This window comes from Giraffa tippelskirchi, chromosome 3 (genome assembly GCF_054371585.1).
Source record: "Giraffa tippelskirchi isolate mGirTip1 chromosome 3, T2T-mGirTip1v1.2.pri, whole genome shotgun sequence".
Lineage (NCBI taxonomy): Eukaryota > Metazoa > Chordata > Mammalia > Artiodactyla > Giraffidae > Giraffa > Giraffa tippelskirchi.
Genome location: NC_137277.1, coordinates 7,446,192 through 7,464,123, shown reverse-complemented (window position 1 = coordinate 7,464,123; position 17,932 = coordinate 7,446,192). Strand labels below are relative to the sequence as shown.

Below are 17,932 nucleotides of genomic sequence, written 5' to 3'. Positions count from 1 at the left end.
AGGAAGGAAGCAGAATGCCAGCCCTGCACTCCAGCTGCGGTCCTGCCCGGGGCCCACAGCCATCAGCCTGGCACGGCCTTCAACCCACCTGATGTCGTAGACGGGGGAGCGGAGGTCATGGGGCCCATGAGCAAAAGCGCAGTGCAGGCCGTTTTTTGTGCAGTTGCCCTTTGAGTCGGTCTCGTGGATGCAGATTCCAGTCTTGTAGTAGCGGAGGTGGTACCGGCGCTCAGTGTCCCCTGTGGTCCTGTGCAGGAACGGGCACCTGAAACACAGCAGGGGCTGGGGGTCACTCACCTCCCCCCGCCGCAGCTGGGCTCCCAGCCCTGCCCTTTCCTTGCCTGTGGAAGGCTTTTCATGATCTGGAGGAGGCAGTGATGGGGGTCGAGCAGGCAAGCAAGCGACAAGCCCTGCTATGGTAACAGAGCCACCCTCCCACTGCCAGGAGGGGCTGCAGCCCCAAGTGGGGCCTGATAAGGCCTGGCGTTGCATGTCAGCTTCTCAAAGGCTACTCCATCACGGCCCTGGGCCGTCCTGAAAAGCAGCTTCCCAGGAGGGCACTCTTGGGAGAACAAGAGTGCCCAGGTCAGGGGTCTTCAGAGAAGCAAACCGCTTTGAGCTCTGGGTGCTGCACTAAGCTGGGGTGGGATCAGCAAGCCTCTGACCCTTGAGAGAATGGGGAGGGCTGGTGCGAGACGGTCAGTGAGGCGCACCCCCCCATCACCACCTCTGCATGGGGGAAGCACACATTAGGCAGGGTCACAACGTGTTCCCTCAGAGACCTTCCCAGGCTTGCCACCTTCTTATGCTTGTCATTTGTTATGCTGCCTCTTCACAGAGCTCTGTGGCAAAATATTTTGTTGTTCTTTTAGTCGCTCAGTTGTGTCCGACTCTTTGCAACCCCATGGACTGCAGCCAGGCTCCTCTGTCCATGGGGTTTCCCAGGTAAGAATACTGGAGTGGGTAGCCACTTCCTTCTCCAGCAGATCTTCCTGACCCAGGGATCAAAACCGCATCTCCTGGATTGCAGGCGGATTCTTTACCACTGAGCCACTGGGGGAAGCCCTAGCAAAATATTCAGTCAGCGAAAAGGGAAACTGGAGAGGCTCTGTGTAAGTGGCTGTGGTGGGAACTGCGTGGGCTGAGGAGAGGGTCCTGTGACCTGCAGGGGACCAGGACAAGAAGGCCCAGGAAGCCACTCTGGCTCCGGTGTGGCCTTCAGGCTTAGGAGAAGAAAGGCCTGTGCAGGTCCTCCCAAAAGTGGGGAAAGGAGAAGGGGCTTCCCCTGGGGGATGGCAGGCTCTGAGCCCAGGTCTGGGTCACAGGAAGGTGCGCCAGGCTGCAGCAGTCCCCCAAAGGCAGCCTCTGACCCAGGGGATGGGCTCTTCGGAGGGCGGGCTGGCCGGCACTCACTCGTCGCCCTCCGGGCAGAGGCCCGTGGCCTCGTCGTACTTGGTGCAGTAGACGTCGGGGCTGTAGTTGAAGGTGCCGTCCCGACGGCGGATGGATCGGCGGCGACGCTGGTTCACGAAATGCCAGTGGAAGCAGGTATAGGGCCGGTGCTGAGTGCATTTGTGCTGCACAAAGAGCGGGCACTGCTCAGTGCGGAACTCCTTCAGGTACCTGCAGAGGGAGCCCCGGTGAGCAGGCCAGGAGCGCCGTCACGGCCCTTGCTTCCCAGCAAGACGCGGGCCACCCAGTCCCCCAAGGGCCCTACTCTGAGGGGCCGGTTCCACCGAGACACCAGAGAAGACCAGGCTGAAGGCAGGACCTTAGCGTGAGGATCCTTCCTGACAGCCTGCAGGGCAGAACCACAGATGCCCTCCCCGGTCAGCTGCCTCCCATGGTGACCAGGGGAGGGCTTCCTCAGTGGCCTGTTTTCCGAGTACACCCGAGGTTTCCTAGGCCAAACCACTGGTCTCAGGGGAAAGGCTGCAAACAGGAGCTTGAGGGCCCTCTCTGCAGTGTCCTGCGGGGTCTCTGCTGCCCAGATCTGCCTGCCAGGCCAGGAGGCCTCACTCATCCCAGGAGCAGGGATGGGCGCCGGGCTGAGCGCCAGGAAGGCTGCTGCTTTGGGGCTGAAAACCCAGGTCACCAGGTATCCCTCCAGACCCCTGTCCCAGGTAGCCACTGTCTTGTCTGCCAAGCTCCTCCCAGAGACGTTTCCTACAGCATCACCCAAATGTCTGTTTGTGAAGCTCATGTTAGAAGGATCTGAAGATACTCCCTCTTGGCTATGTTTCCCCCCCGACAGTCTCACAACCAACCACCTGCAGGACTGAGGTATTCTATTTCCATCCCGACTCACCCCGGCTTGGGGGCTGTACTTCTGGCCTCCTCCCAACCTGTGTCTCTCTCCTTTACTCTGCATCTGATAACCGAGACAACTCCAAGCCCCACCCATCACCACCCAGCGGAGGGCCCGACCCCCTTACAGAACCACATCATCCGTCTCTGTTTTGTCACTTTGTGTCCTGGTCGAGCGTTTCTTAGATTCATCCCCCTCCAATACACACACACACACTGGGGGACAGGCAGGCAGGCCAGTTTATTCATTTCCTCAACTCCTAGCAACGCAGGCAACAAATGGCTTGATAAAGGGCATTTGATGGCAGTGTGGAGGATGGTTCTAGAAGGCACAGAAGGTTGTGGGCAGAAGGGAGCATGGGGGGAGCGACCAACTGACCTGGAGCCTCTGTCCAGAATGGGAGCTCCACCTGGAGCTGGGAGGCCTGGAACACAGGGAAGCAGGTCCAGCCCTTGTCTCTGGCTCATGCCAGGGTGTTCAGGGCCCTGCCAGCCTGGGCTTGTTGAAGGTGTGAGGACAGGGCCGAGACCTTCCAGACAGGTTTTCTTTAATGCTAATGAAAGTGCTGGAAAATCCCCCCAGACAAGGGGAACTCCCTGGCGGTCCAGTGGTTGGGACTCTGAACTTTCACTGCCGAGGGCCTGGGTTCAGTGCCTGGTTGGGGAACTGAGATCCTGCAAGCCATGTAACGTGGCCCAAAAAAAAAAAAAAAAATCCTCCCAGCCCTGAAGTGTGAAGTGTCCAGGCTTCCACACTGGGCAGGGGGAAAGCCGGAGGTGGGTGCTCCCTAAAGATCACAGAGAGGTGTTTAAGGGGCAGTAAAGCTTTCAAATAGCGTCCTGTTCATTCAGCATCTCTTTGTTGAGCACCTACTAGGTACAGGTGCGGTAGTGAGCACTGAGGACACTGAGGTGGCAGGTGCTTCTCCCAGGAAGCCTGCATCATCACGGAAGACACACCAGTAACAGGTGCAAACAGTCACCTGTGGGAAAGGTTACAAGAAAGGTTTGCTGTGGGTTCCTTGGGAACCCAGAAGAAGGACCTTTGACCCAGGCTGCCACAGAGAAATGGGAGAGGGAAGGAGAGGCACTTATGGGTGAAGAATGTAGGAAGGGTGTTTTAGGCAAAGGAAACAGTATGAGCTTAGAAACAGCTGTTGTTCAATTGCTCTGTCATGTCCGACTCTTCGTGACCCCATGACTGCAGCATGCCAGGCTTCCCTGGCCTTCACTATCTCCCGGAGCTTGCTCAAACTCATGTGCGTTGAGTCGGTGACGCCACCCAACAATCTCATCCTCTGTCGTCCCCTTTTCCTCCTGCCTTCAATCTTTCCCAGCATCAGGGTCCTTTCTAATGAGTTGGCTCTTCTCATCAGATGGCTAAAGTATTGGAGATTCAGTGTTAGCATCAATCCTTGCAATGAATATTCAGAATTCATTTCCTTTAGCACTGACTGGTTTGATCTCCTTGAAGTCCAAGGGACCCTCAAGAGTCTTCTCCAACACCACATTCAAAAGCACCAGTTCTTCGGCACTCAGCCTTCTTAGAAACCGTCTGTGGAGGTGAAGAGCTCCAAGTGCCTTTGTGGAATGTGAGTAGGGTAGGAGAACTACAAAAGGGAAATGAGGAGGAGGTGAGGTGTAGGAGGGGCCAAATTTTAGGGACAGCATCTCCAGGCTGCAGGTATATTCTGAGACACTGGGCTGAACCCTGGAAGGCTCCCTAGGGCCTCTCTCACCCTCTTTGGCACTGGAACACAAGGTCTTTCTCCCTGTCACCCTGTCTGATTAAAGACAGAACTCTGCCCCGCGTGCTGTATGCAGGGACCAAACCCTGGCACTGAGCTGGGACACTTACCCCTTGAACGGCTAGACTGATCTCTCCCGGGCAGCACATACTCTACCTGACTCCCGGCCCACAGAAGACTCATTCGAGAGGTAACAGGTGGGGAATGGGGGTGGAGGAAGCTGAACCCAGGGCCACAGAAGAGTGAGAAATAGTCAGGATTGGCAGCGTAATCACAGAACATCCAGTTACACTGGAATTTGATAAATCAAATACTTCATAGGACACGGTTGTACTAAAAAATTTTCCATTATCTGAAATTTCAATCTGTCAGGCATCCTGTATTTTTCTTTGCTAAATCTAGCAACCCTAAGAGTGGCACCTATCTGCTTAGGATCAATGCCTCAGTAGAAACCCAAGGAGGCAGTCCAGAGAACTGCCTGTCCTCTTGGAGAAAGAGGTCCTGGCAAGCCTGCTTCTGCGGGGCAGCAATGTCCACAGTGCTGCGTGCAGATGCTGTGGCTCCAAAGGGCTTCAGCTGGCAGGGATGCCACAGAGAACAGACGTGGAGGCAGCAGATTACCTCATCTGGCACTTCTTCATCTCCATCCCCACTGCCGTGGGGCAAACACTTGGGACCTTTTAATAAACGGGCCCCTTGCATCTGGCCTCCCGTGTCCAGTGGATGCGGCAGTGCACTCACCATTCCTCCCAGAGCCCAAACGGAATTCTTACTTTCTTAAAAGCCTTTAGCTTCCAGCAGTAGCCACTGAGACACTGGGCTGAACCCTGGAAGGCTCCCTAGGGCCTCTCTCACCCTCTTTGGCACTGGAACACAAGGTCTTTCTCCCTGTCACCCTGTCTGATTAAAGACAGAACTCTGCCCCGCGTGCTGTACGCAGGGACCAAACCCTGGCACTGAGCTGGGACACTTACCCCTTGAACGGCTAGACTGATCTCTCCCAGGCAGCACACACTCTACCTGACTCCCGGCCCACAGAAGACTCATTCGAGAGGTAACAGGTGGGGAATGGGGGTGGAGGAAGCTGAACCCAGGGCCAGAGAAGAGTGAGAAATAAAGACTAACTATTTGGCCTGGCATTTCAAGCCCTACACATCTGGCCCAATGTACTTTTCCAGCTTCATTTGTCTTGATTTCAGTAACTCTGGAGTCCTTGGTGTCTTACAAAGAGATCTTTAACTTCCCTGCCTTTGTACCTATCACCTCCCTTACCAGGAAAAATCTTTTAAGGCTGAACTCAAAGGTAATGAACCTTTTGACGCCATCACTTCCATGAAGTTTTCCTTCACCTCTACCTAACCTCCCTTCCTGCCCCTGTCCCCAGTTATCATCTCTAAGTTTTTATGGCACTTTCTCTAGGCATTTCTTAGACATTCCCTTATCCTGTATTGCGTATCAATAATGTGTACATTTTCCTCTGTTATTAGATTATAAAGTCCTTGATAGCAAGCATGTAAGAACCCACTACAGTAACAAAGTTTGTTGAATGAATATAACAAGAAATAAAAAGTCGCACAAGGGCCAAAGTCCACAAAGCAATACCAAGAGTTTTATGATGCCTCCAGCAGGCAGACATTGAGAGCTGGAAGCCTAAACTATTTATTTCCCTGTGAAAAGGACCACAGTGCAGGAAATTTGTAACTCAGGGGATAGGGCAGACTGTCCTGCATAAAAGCCTCTTGTGAGAAAAGGGGCCAAATGACCAAATCCAGGCAGGCAGAGTACCCACTGTCAACCAACAATAATTAATGAGAAAAATTTCTAAACTTCTGCTAACAGAACTGTACCATCCACCACCTGGGAACCAAACTGTTTAGTGAGAACTTCCCGGCTCCCCTCCAACCTTGTGCTAACCGGCAATGCAGTACTAAGACGGCAAAGAGAAACCACTCAGAAATCACTCTTTCATGGATTGAAATGAAACAAATTTTCAGAAGAAATGCACAATTTTCTCCTTTAAGCTCCAACCCATCTTTCTATTTTATAAAGGTTTCTCTTCAATTCAACCAGCTCTCAGGAAAACCAAGAAGTCCTGGCATCCTTTGTTAGGAGAGAAGACTCACCAGCCACCCTGGCCCCACTCCAAGATCTGAGGGATGCACAGGGCCACAGAGCTCAATTCTTCCCCCACCACCTCCTGGGAACACCCGCACTCAAGGATAAACGTCAATGAACACAGACTAGCTGCAAACTGCAAGGCCTCGGTGACCCACCGTGGCCAGCATGAGTTGAGAAACCACCAAGGAAAAAGAAAAAAAGAAACCACCCAGGCCCCGAGTAAATAAGAGCTGATGGAGACAGCCACACCTTCGCCCAGCAGAAGCATCAACGAGGGTTAGAGGGACACTGCAGCTGGTCAGGGGCTCACCTTAACTGAGGAGCAGTGCCTGCACGTTTGTCCCACCGGGGGCTGACTTCCAATCAAAGCCACCTCTCATTCCTTTTTAGGATATCATATTAATTATCCTCTAAAAGATCACTGTGAAAGTAACATGTCCACTTACAAAAAAATTTTAAATGTAGAAAAGGGCAAAATTATCCTAAGTTCCACCACAAATGATGTTAGACCTCTGGTAAATTTCCTCCCAGTATTTTTACACAAATATAATCATAGGTATCAAAGTACTAAATTGCTTTATAAAACTAATACTTTTCCCTAAAAACTTTTAAAATCAAGTACATGCAAATTTTAAAAAATCAAATAATACTTTTAATATTTACTGGATTATTTTTATTTTCCAAAGTTCTAAAAAAAATGACAAAAATCTGCCTACTTGATATCTAAATTCACTCACCTGGCCCATTAAACCAACAGTGATAACACACATAAGGGATTAACAATGAATTCAGTAAATTACATCACTCTTAAGTAGGTGTGAAAAGAAGTGCTAACTGCTACCAGCTCAATTTCCAGCTAAACTCTTTATTAATTATTTTTGGTCACACAGTGCAGCTTGCGGGACCTCAGCTGCAAGGACCAGGAATGAAACCCGCACCCTTGGCAGTGCTTTAAAGCAGAGTCCTAACCACTGGATCGCCAGGGAATTCCAACTACACTTTAAATCCTGTTCCAAGCTGTCTCATTTAATAGCTTTATACATTTAGGTTTTTCACTCTTCTGGGGAGGAGTGTGAGGAGAATCTGGATAAACAGAAAAGTACTAGAGATGGCTGTTAGCAAAACTATGTAAGTTTGGAGGCAACAGGCGAGAAGCAGCTGGTGTCTCAATCCGTATCTAGCTCCCCACTGCTCCGAGAAGAGTGTTTGGCGTGGCCTCACTCTGACGCCTCTGCAGCCAGGGACTCACTCCCCCCACCAGCAGGCTGACCTCCACAGCAGGGTCGGCAAACTTTTCTGTCAAGGACCATACAGTAAGTAATTTAGACTTTGAGGGCTAAGAGCCCAGACTGAGGATATTATGTAGGTACTTACATAACAAGAGAAAAAACAAATTTCCACAAATTTTTATTTGTGAAGATAAATAACTGGCCACAAGTTTTGGCAATCCATTCAGTCAGTTCAGTCGCTCCGACGTGTCCAACTCTTTGCAACCCCATGAACTGCAGCACGCCAGGCCTCTCTGTCCATCGCCAACTCCCGGAGTCTACCCAAACCCATGTCCATTGAGTCGGTGACGCCATCCAACCATCTCATCCTCTGTCGTCCCCTTCTCCTCCCGCCCCCAATCCTACCCAGCATTAGGGTCTTTTCCAATGAGTCAACTCTTCACATCAGGTGGCCAAAGTACTGGAGTTTCAGCTTCAACATCAGTCCTTCCAATGAACACCCAGGACTGATCTCCTTGCAGTCCAAGGGACTCTCAAGAGTCTTCTCCAACACCACAGTTCAAAAGCATCAATTCTGCGGCGCTCAGCTTTCTTCACCGTCCAACTCTCACATGCATACATGACCACTGGAAAAACCATAGCCTTGACTAGACGGACTTTTGTTGGCAAAGTAATGTCTCTGCTTTTAAATATGCTATCTAGGTTGGTCATAACCTTCCTTCCAAGGAGTAAGCATCTTTTAATTTCATGGCTGCAATCACCATCAGCAGTGATTTTGGAGCCCCCCAAAATAAAGTCTGACACTGTTTCCACTGTTTCCCCATCTATTTGCCATGAAGTGATGGGACCAGATGCCATGATCTTAGTTTTCTGAACGTTGAGCTTTAAGCCAACTTTTTCACTCTCCTCTTTCACTTTCATCAAGAGGCTCTTTAGTTCTTCTTCACTTTCTGCCATAAGGGTGGTGTCATCTGCATATCTGAGGTTATTGATATTTCTCCCTGCAATCTTGGTTCCAGCTTGTGTTTCTTCCAGCCCAGCATTTCTCATGATGTACTCTGCATATAAGTTAAACAAGCAGGGTGACAATATACAGCCTTGACTTACTCCTTTTCCTATTTGGAACCAGTCTGTTGTTCCATGTCCAGTTCTAACTGCTGCTTCCTGACCTGCATACAGGTTTCTCAAGAGACAGGTCAGATGGTCTGGTATTCCCATCTCTTTCAAAATTGTCCACAGTTTATTGTGATCCACACAGTCAAAGGCTTTGGCATAGTCAATAAAGCAGAAATAGATGTTTTTATGGAACTCTCTTGCTTTTTCGATGATCCAGCGGATATTGGTAATTTGATCTCTGGTTCCTCTGCCTTTTCTAAACCCAGCTTGAACATCTGGAAGTTCACGGTTCACATATTGCTGAAGCCTGGCTTGGAGAATTTTGAGCATTACTTTACTAGCATGTGAGATGAGTGCAATTGTGCGGTAGTTTGAACATTCTTTGGCATTGCCTTTCTTTGGTATTGGAACGAAAACTGACCTTTTCCAGTCCTGTGGCCACTGCTGAGTTTTCCAAATTTGCTGGCATATCGAGTGCAGCACTTTCACAGCATCATCTTTCAGGATTTGAAATAGCTCAACTGGAATTCCATCACCTCCACTAGCTTTGTTCGTAGTGATGCTTTCGAAGGTCCACTTGACTTCACATTCCAGGATGTCTGACTCTAGGTGAGTGATCACACCATCGTGATTATCTGGGTCGTGAAGATCTTTTTTGTACAGTTCTTTTGTGTATTCTTGCCACCTCTTCTTGATATCTTCTGCTTCTGTTAGGTCCATACCATTTCTGTCCTTCATCGAGCCTATCTTTGCATGAAATGTTCCTCTGGTATCTCTAATTTTCTTGAAGAGATCTCTAGTCTTTCCCAATCTGTTGTTTTCCTCTATTTCTTTGCATTGATCACTGAGGAAGGCTTTCTTATCTCTCTTTGCTATTCTTTGGAACTCTGCATTCAGATGGGAATATCTTTCCTTTTCTCCTTTGCTTTTTGCTTCTCTTCTCTTCCCAGCTATCTGTAAGGCCTCCTCAGACAGCCATTTTGCTTTTTTGCATTTGTTTTCCATGGGGATGGTCTTGATCCCTGTCTCCTGCACAATGTCACGAACCTCTGCCCATAGTTCATCAGGCACTCTATCAGATCTAGTCCCTTAAATCTATTTGTCACTTCTACTGTATACTCATAAGGGATTTGATCTAGGCCATACTGAATGGACTAGTGGTTTTCCCTACTTTCTTCAATTTAAGTCTGAATTTGGCAATAAGCAGTTCATGATCTGATCCACAGTCTGCTCCCGGTCTTGTTTTTGCTGACTGTATAGAGCTTCTCCATCTTTGGCTGCAAAGAATATAATCAACCTGATTTCAGTGTTGACCATCTGGTGATGTCCACGTGTAGAGTCTTCTCTTGTGTTGTTGGAAGAGGGTGTTTGCTATGACCAGTGCGTTCTCTTGGCAAAACTCTATTAGCCTTTGCCCTGCTTCATTCTGTATTCCAAGGCCAAATTTGCCTGTTATGCCAGGTGTTTCTTGACTTCCTACTTTTGCATTCCAGTCCCCTATAATGAAAAGGACATCTTTTGGGGGTGTTCTAGAAGGTCTTGTAGGTCTTCATAGAACTGTTCAACTTCAGCTTCTTCGGCGTTACTGGTCAGGGCAGACTTGGATTACTGTGATATTGAATGGTTTGCCTTGGAAACGAACAGAGATCATTCTATAGTTTTTGAGATTGCATCCAAGTACTGCATTTCGGACTCTCTTGTTGACCATGAGGGCTATTCCATTTCTTCTAAGGGATTCTTGCCCACAGTAGTAGATATAATGGTCATCTGAGTTAAATTCACCCATTCCAGTCCATCTTAGTTCGCTGATTCCTAGAATGTCGACGTTCACTCTTGCCATCTCCTGTTTGACCACTTCCAATTTGCCTTGATTCATGGACCTAACATTCCAGGTTCCTATGAAATGTTGCTCTTTACAGCATCTGACTTTGCGTCTATCACCAGTCACATCCACAGCTGGGTATCGTTTTTGCTTTGGCTCCATCCCATCATTCTTTCTGGAGTTACTCCTCCACTGATCTCCAGTAGCATATTGGGCACTTACTGACCTGGGGAGTTCATCTTTCGGTGTCCTATCTTTTTGCCTTTTCATACTGTTCATGGGTCTACTAAAAAGAACAGGCTTGGGGGGCAAGTATAACATTTGCAAAGTTGGGGGTCCCCTGCATCAAAAATCGGTTACAAATGTTCATCTGTTAATATTGACTCTGTAACAGGATTTGACCAACTTCACTTTTGGAAATGTCTGTTCACACAGATAGGTCCTGCCAAGTGCAGTTATCATTCTACAAGCATGACTTTAACTGACCATATATTAGTCTTAAAAGACATTTATAGAATTGTATTAGTGTCCTGATACTTTTCTCTTAATCACTTTCATCTGAAGGTTTGGTGTAAACTCATTTGCAAATATTTTGAAATATGGAAATTTCTTTTGTATTCCTATCGAGATGCAGTCACTGCTCAAACTGTAATTTGTGTTCAGAAATTATATCCAAGGTAAATCTGTGTAGGAATAGAGGTCTCACCTTTAACTTTCAGCAGCAGAGAAAGTGTATAAGGCAGCCTGACTTATGATTCAAATATCAGTTGTCAAAATGACTTTAGTGCAATATAAAGTTTGCATATAAGTGATGTTTTTCCTTGTCATTTTAGAATGAATTAAGAAAAATCATCAAGTCTGCAGCGAAAGCTAATTTCCAAAGTCATTCAGTGTTCAGTAATAGTGACTGAAAATGGTTGTTCTTTCAGAAAAATTTCAATCTCAGCCTTCAATTCAAAAAACTGCAAGAGAATTTTACCACTGCTAAGCTATCAAATGGTTGTGTAGTAGGGCATGTCAGAATATTCAGCTTTTATTTCTGATAAAAATTCATGGAAATGAGGATGCTTAAATCCCACAAGAGGGAGTGAAGTTCATCACTGATCCTAGCATTTCAATAGCTCATGACAGATTAAATAATTTTCTACTCTGCACATATTCCTACCATCATTCATTGTGACACATATTAACAGATTATACTTCAGGTTGTACTGAATTAGTATTTTCTTATCTTTTTTGAAAATATTCTCAGCTGCAGCTGTTTTAAGTAGACTGTTCAAAGAGGCTACTTCTTCAGTCACTTCAAACATGGCACTGACTCCATGAATAAAACAACTAAACAGCTTCTGTCGACTCATCAAGAGCCAAGAAAAACTACACAAAATCATTTGCCTTGTTTTTAATTGACTATTGATGTTGCTCCCATTGACCTCAGCATTTTGAGAAATTGTTCTTGCTCAACGGCTAATGCTCTTTTAAACAAATGCTCTGGACATGTTTCTTCAGTTCCTGCAATCAAATGCAATTTAATTAATTCAATATTAGTATGGCTTTATTTGCCTGGTTAACAAATGAGGCCTCATTTTCAGTTGCAGCCTCATTTTCATTTTTATGAAGAAATTCCGCTGTAACAAAACAGTCTCTTTAAAATTTTAATTTTTCTGACTGTTGCCTTCCTATGAGTTGGGAATTTTGTGACAACTGTGTAGTCTGGTAATGCTGATGGACTCTTTCAGCACAGCTTTTTAATTACAGACACCTTGGCCAACTAATTCAGGGACAAGAAAATCCACTCCGCTGTGCCCTAAAAAACACGGCATTTCAAGTCCGTTTTTCTCTTCCTCTTGTTTTGACATGATAGTTAGGCACTGGTGATAAAGAATAATAAAACACCGCGGCGCTAGAAACATTGTCAAGTTGTACCTGTGTCACTGTGATTTGTAGTGCACCGTACAGCAATTTAGAGCCGTGTTATGACCAACCTAGATAGCATATTTAAAAGCAGAGATATTACTTTGCCAACAAAGGTCCGTCTAGTCAAGGCTCTGGTTTTTCCAGTGGTCATGTATGGATGTGAGAGTTGGACGGTGAAGAAAGCTGAGCGCCGAAGAATTGATGCTTTTGAACTGTGGTGTTGGAGAAGACTTTTTGAGTCTCTTGGACTGCAAGGAGATCCAACCAGTCCATCCTAAAGGAGATCAGTCCTGGGTGTTCATTGGAAGGACTGATGTTGAAGCTGAAACTCCAATACTTTGGCCACCTGATGCGAAGAGTTGACTCATTGGAAAAGACCCTGAGGCTGGGAAAGATTGAGGGCAGGAGGAGAAGGGGACGACAGAGGATGAGATGGCTGGATGGCATCACTCGATGGACATGAGTTTGGGTAAACTCCGGGAGTTGGTGATGGACAGGGAGGCCTGGCCTGCTGCGATTCATGGGGTCGCAAAGAGTTGGACACGACTGAGCGACTGAACTGAACTGCGCTTCCACATGTGTGAATGCAGAGCAACCGCCTGGTCTCCATCAGAACTACTGAACTCTGTGGTTAAACTGCAAACGTGGCCATAGACGATATGTAAGCCAATGAGTGCGGGTTCCAATAAAGCTTTATTTATGGATGCTGAAAATTAAATTTCATGTATGTAATTTTCACGTGTCACAAGATATTATTCTTTTTCGACCATTAAAAATGTAAAACCTTCTCTCGGCTCACCCGCCACACACAAGCAGGCAGCTGGGTGGGTCTGGCACAGAGCCGCAGGTTGCCACCCTCAGTCTGAGGGGTGGGTACTCCGCAACACACCACAGCCTCCCCTCACTTTTCATCTCCTGCTTTTGGTCATGCTGCTCCTGCGTCCAGATCCCCTTTGTGCTGTGCCTCGCTCTGCAGGAGAGTTTCCTGCCCTGCCCAGGGGTATTAATCGCCCCCTCCTCCATGTTTCCACCACACTGTTTGAACACAACTGGTATGGCCCCACCATAGAGAATTTCAACTGCTCTGTATACAGCCAGGTTTGCTCATCTTTGTACCCCTGCACAAAGCCAGCTTGCAGCAGGTGTTCAAGACACGTGTCCAAGAAAAAGCAAAAACATTAAAGCATCCCAAGTGGTATAAGCCTGGTCCACAAAAGCTGTGCACTAACTCAGCGAAACACTGAGAGGCAACTTAGATGTTTCTCCTGGCGATTAAGAAACCAGTAACTTCTCTAGCTACCTTCCCCACAATATCCACACAGCCTAGCTCCTCACACTCAACAGTAAATTTAAGATCTTCAGCCTTACAAGCAGACTAGAAAAGCAACCAGTGGGATGGCTTGCTCTGTAGTTGTTGCTGGGAATGTGCAAAGATAAACAGAGATACATTAAGTGAAAGAAAAAAATATATAAATATAACCAGACAACTACCTAAACTATATACAGAAAGAAAAACCAGAAAGAAAAATACATCCAGTATTAATGGTTGATTTTAGCGGTTATCATGACTTTTCTTTACTGTAACTTTACATTTAAGATAAAGAAAACTTGTTAGGAAAGAAATCTACAGTTTTACTGACAACTTGACAGGGAATCTATCTGGTCCAAAATTAAATAAAGATGTATGTTGCTAATAAGTCAGAAGAATTAAGTGAAAATTCAATTGTGGTAAACTTGTTTGTAAAATGAATGACTCCTAAAATGTCATCCTGCTTCTGATATGTAAAGTCTGAGTGGATTCATGTGTAGAATGGTCAGATCTGAACAAAAAGGCACACAGGCAAGACAATGATGGCCTCTGGAGAAGCAACAGGAAGAGCTGGTGCGGCAATACAGGGTGGGCTCAGGACTCCCAATGTGCACAGTAAACAGCAATCTATGAGCCCAACAAAAAGGAGACAACAGACTGAGCCGACAGGAGGAGCCCACCCTGGACGCCTCGCAGTCTGGAGGTCATGGCCCTGCTCCTGGGAGCCCAGCTGTTCTCCTAGCCAGTCAGTGGTCACTGCTCCTAAGCCTCCCACCGGGGCCACAGGGATCTGGCAACATGACAGATGTACCCGTGTCCCTAATAAGTCACCACTGCAGCTAGTCTTATAAAATCTGACTTTTGTATGTTTCAGGCAATATACAAGCTTTATCGTGCAAAAAGAAATCTTAAAATGCAAGAAATGAACCTGTTCTTAAATATTCCTTGTTAAGACCAAGTCACAGCGTGACGGGATTCTGAAACTTGCAAAAGAGAAAATAAACAAGCTCCCCCAAAAAACTCGTTATTGTGTCCAAAGGCTCAAATGACTCTTATCTATTAATATAATCTACTGTTTTCCATATTCATATTAACCTTACTGGCTACTTTTTTTTTTCTCCCATGTGTAACTCCTATAAAGAAATTTGGTCACAGAGCTCATACTTCATGGCTTACCAAGATATTTCCTTTTTAAGTTTGAGAATAAAATCTTTAATTTCAAGAATATTATAAGAGCAGATAAGCAGTACGTTAAGAATCCTAAATTATTTATGTGTGTGTGTTTAACAATATTTCTTACAATTTGCGAAGAAATCTTGCCTCATTTTTGAAAAGCGTTAGGTAAACTATTAGCAGTTCTAGACTCAACATTTGTAGGGATCTACAAACACATTCTGTTTCACACCCAACGTAATCCAGAAACCATACAACATTATACATAACAATAACCACACCAGTAGGATTTGCTACCCCCACCAAAAAAAAGGTTTTTTAAAAAACTGCCCCAGGGACTTCCCTGGTGGTCCAGTGGTTAAGAATCCATCTTCTAAAGCAGAGGACACAGGTTAGATCCCTGAGGCCACATGCGGCAACTCCTGAGCCTGTGGGCCACAGAGAAGACCCAGAGCAGCCAAAGTTAAAAACAAAACAAGAAAACAAATAGAGCTAAAATTCGTAACTGGTAAATATTTGGATAAAGCGCTGATAAATTCTGGTCAAGTGCTATCTTCTGACGTGATCCTGGTTTAGCACATTCTTTCTGGCAGAAAAAGCAAGTTCAAAGAGTATTCTTCAGGCAAACAAAATAAGCATCTAGTGAATTTCTGTGTATGTCTAAATCTTTAGACAGGCTTTGATTCTATAACTAGGTTTTAGCCAAAGACCTTATGGCCAGTAGCAACCTCCAAGATACAGTGAACTATCCTAAAACAGATACATACACCGGGACCCACGGTACAAGTACAACAGGCATTTTAGCAAGGAAACATTTACGGTGGGGAGTCACTCATCGCAAATGATTTCAGCCCATTCTTCACTGGGAAAGAGCTGACACCTGTGAACTGTCCCGGCCCCAAGAATGAACAAGAACCATGAAGAGTACCCTGGTTCCCTCTTTCTATAACTGTCTCCTTGGCCTAAGGATCTTGCAATGGGTAAAACTGAAGCAAGTTCATGTAATCAGTGACTCATATCATTGATTCTGGAGAATATGTTGAGGACTATTGAATACTCTGGTATAATAATTCTTCTCTAAACTAGATAACACCTTGCTTTGATTCAAAGTCTTCTTGTACACAACTGGCCTGAAAAGCTTCCAATTTGATGAGTATTTTAGTATAAAGTCTGAACTGATGTGTTATTTTGAACACTTGTTTTCTGTACAACAAAGTCTGTATCCCTGAAAGAGTAGATCCATTTAGAACAAATTCATCATGTAAGATATAACCAGGCTGATGAAGGCTGTAAGAACTGTGACTGAAGTGAAATTCCAATGGATACAGAAGAGAGGAGTATGCTCTGAAGACAACACAGGCTCAGGCTGTTGAAGGAGGCAGCAATGCTACTGAAAGCAGTAACCTGGGCATTGTTCAGATACTGAGTAAGAACAGTACTTTCATTGTGCTAAGTGCCAGGCATGGTTTTAAGCACTTTATATACATTAACTCACTGAATCCTCATAACAACCCCTTGGCACAGATACTGTCAATATCGTCAGGAAACTGAAGCACGAGGGAAGTCACTTGCCCGAGATCCCACAGCTAGTAAGTGGTAGAGCTGGCCTTGCAACTCAAGACAGTCTGGTCCTAGAGTCCCTACTCTTAAACGCCATGTGGACTGTTAACTATGCTTTTCTTCATTGAGCTATAGGAAAAACAACAGCAGTAACAAATAAGTATAAATATTTCTCTAGAAGCTGTTGAAAACATGTCAGGGAGTTTTTGACAGGCCATTAATTACAATACCATAAAATAAAAACAAAAACAGAAGCATTAACTTCAACATACTCTACTGGGTATATAATATTCACCTATGTATTCATTATAAAATTACTCAGTTCAATAGTAAAAATCTGTTCGATTTGGTTTTAACTAAGAAAATACAAGTGTGTGTTTCTAATTTATGTGGGTTTTGTTGTTGCTGTTTTGTTTCTTGGCTGCACCATGCGGCACATGGAATCTTAGTTCCCCAACCAGAGACTGAACCCACACCCCCTTCGTTAGAAACATGGAGTCTTACCCACTGGGCCACCAGAGAAGTCTAATTCATGTGACGTTTGACTTAACACAAATCCTGAACTACTAGATGCTTGGCACTTCTTATCAGTAAAAGTAAAATAAAAAGAGTAATGCTTTTACCAAAATGAATACAAGCTTAGATATAAAAACCTCTGCTTAAAAACGTTCAAGTCATAACACACCACGCCAAGGTTTTATCAACCTCTTCCTTCCTAAGCATTAACTATCTCTCTTCAATGGCAGTAGTTTTGTGAATAGGCCAAAATTTCATAGGAAGGTGGGAAGACCCACCGGCTTCTCACAAGAAGTCATTCTGTTAGGACTCACTGTGGCCATAAGGTGTTTCAAATACTAATGGGAAACAAACGAGTCAACTTATGAACACAAAAAGCAAACTGTGATATAAAGAATAAGGAAAGGGAGAGAATATTTCAGTAAGTTCAGATATGACATGACAATACTATCACAGGCCTTAATATCTTTGTCTCCTAAATAAATTGAGCCACCAACAGGAAAAAGGTCACCTCACAGAAAACGCTATGAGATTTTTAAGTCGCTAGACTCCTTTCCATCTTCTCTTCCTCATCAGCTCTTGAAACTGTTGTCAAATTCTACACACTGGCAAAGAAAAAAGGGGTGAAAGTTGAGGGATTTTATAAAGAAATTAAAAGTTAATTGTGATTATTTGAACTAAAAATATTATAGCCATTGATATCATTTAAATGCCTGAAACACATGGCCTGTCCTTACAGAAATGCCCATGTGATCATTAAAACAATTTTCACAACACCTGATGAACAGAATCGGTTCATTTTAGCAGAACAGCAACCCCTTCTACCTCCCAGCCACCCTACTAAATAAACACAATTCATTTTACGAAGCTATTGGGAAAAGTGTGCTTGTTCTATATAATGGTTATCAATTCAGAGACGATTTCAAGTACAACTACCAACAACTAGAATCCCAAATTTGCTGAGTATTCACTTCTTAAAAGAATCTCCATAGACTTACAACATGGAGGCACTTGCCTAGAATGGATATACGGAGATGGAGCCATTGAGAAGGCTGGGAGAAGGGTGCCAAGGAACTCTCTGAAAACTGTGGGCTCTGCCATGCTGAATGATACCACCAAG

The 17,932-nt window shown here is 45.4% G+C and overlaps 1 protein-coding gene across 3 annotated transcripts in view; it reads right to left on the bottom strand.

The window, feature by feature from the left end:
• The window catches only part of UNK (unk zinc finger), a 35,934-nt gene that overhangs the window by 12,730 nt on the left and 5,272 nt on the right, over positions 1 to 17,932 (bottom strand). For all 3 annotated transcript variants that reach the window (XM_081575336.1, XM_081575338.1, XM_081575337.1), the window contains exons 2-3: positions 1,414 to 1,623; positions 89 to 265 (exon numbers count right to left, since the gene is read on the bottom strand). In XM_081575336.1, the coding sequence (XP_081431462.1) occupies positions 89 to 265; positions 1,414 to 1,623 (387 nt within the window). The remainder of the gene's footprint in view (positions 1 to 88; positions 266 to 1,413; positions 1,624 to 17,932) is intronic.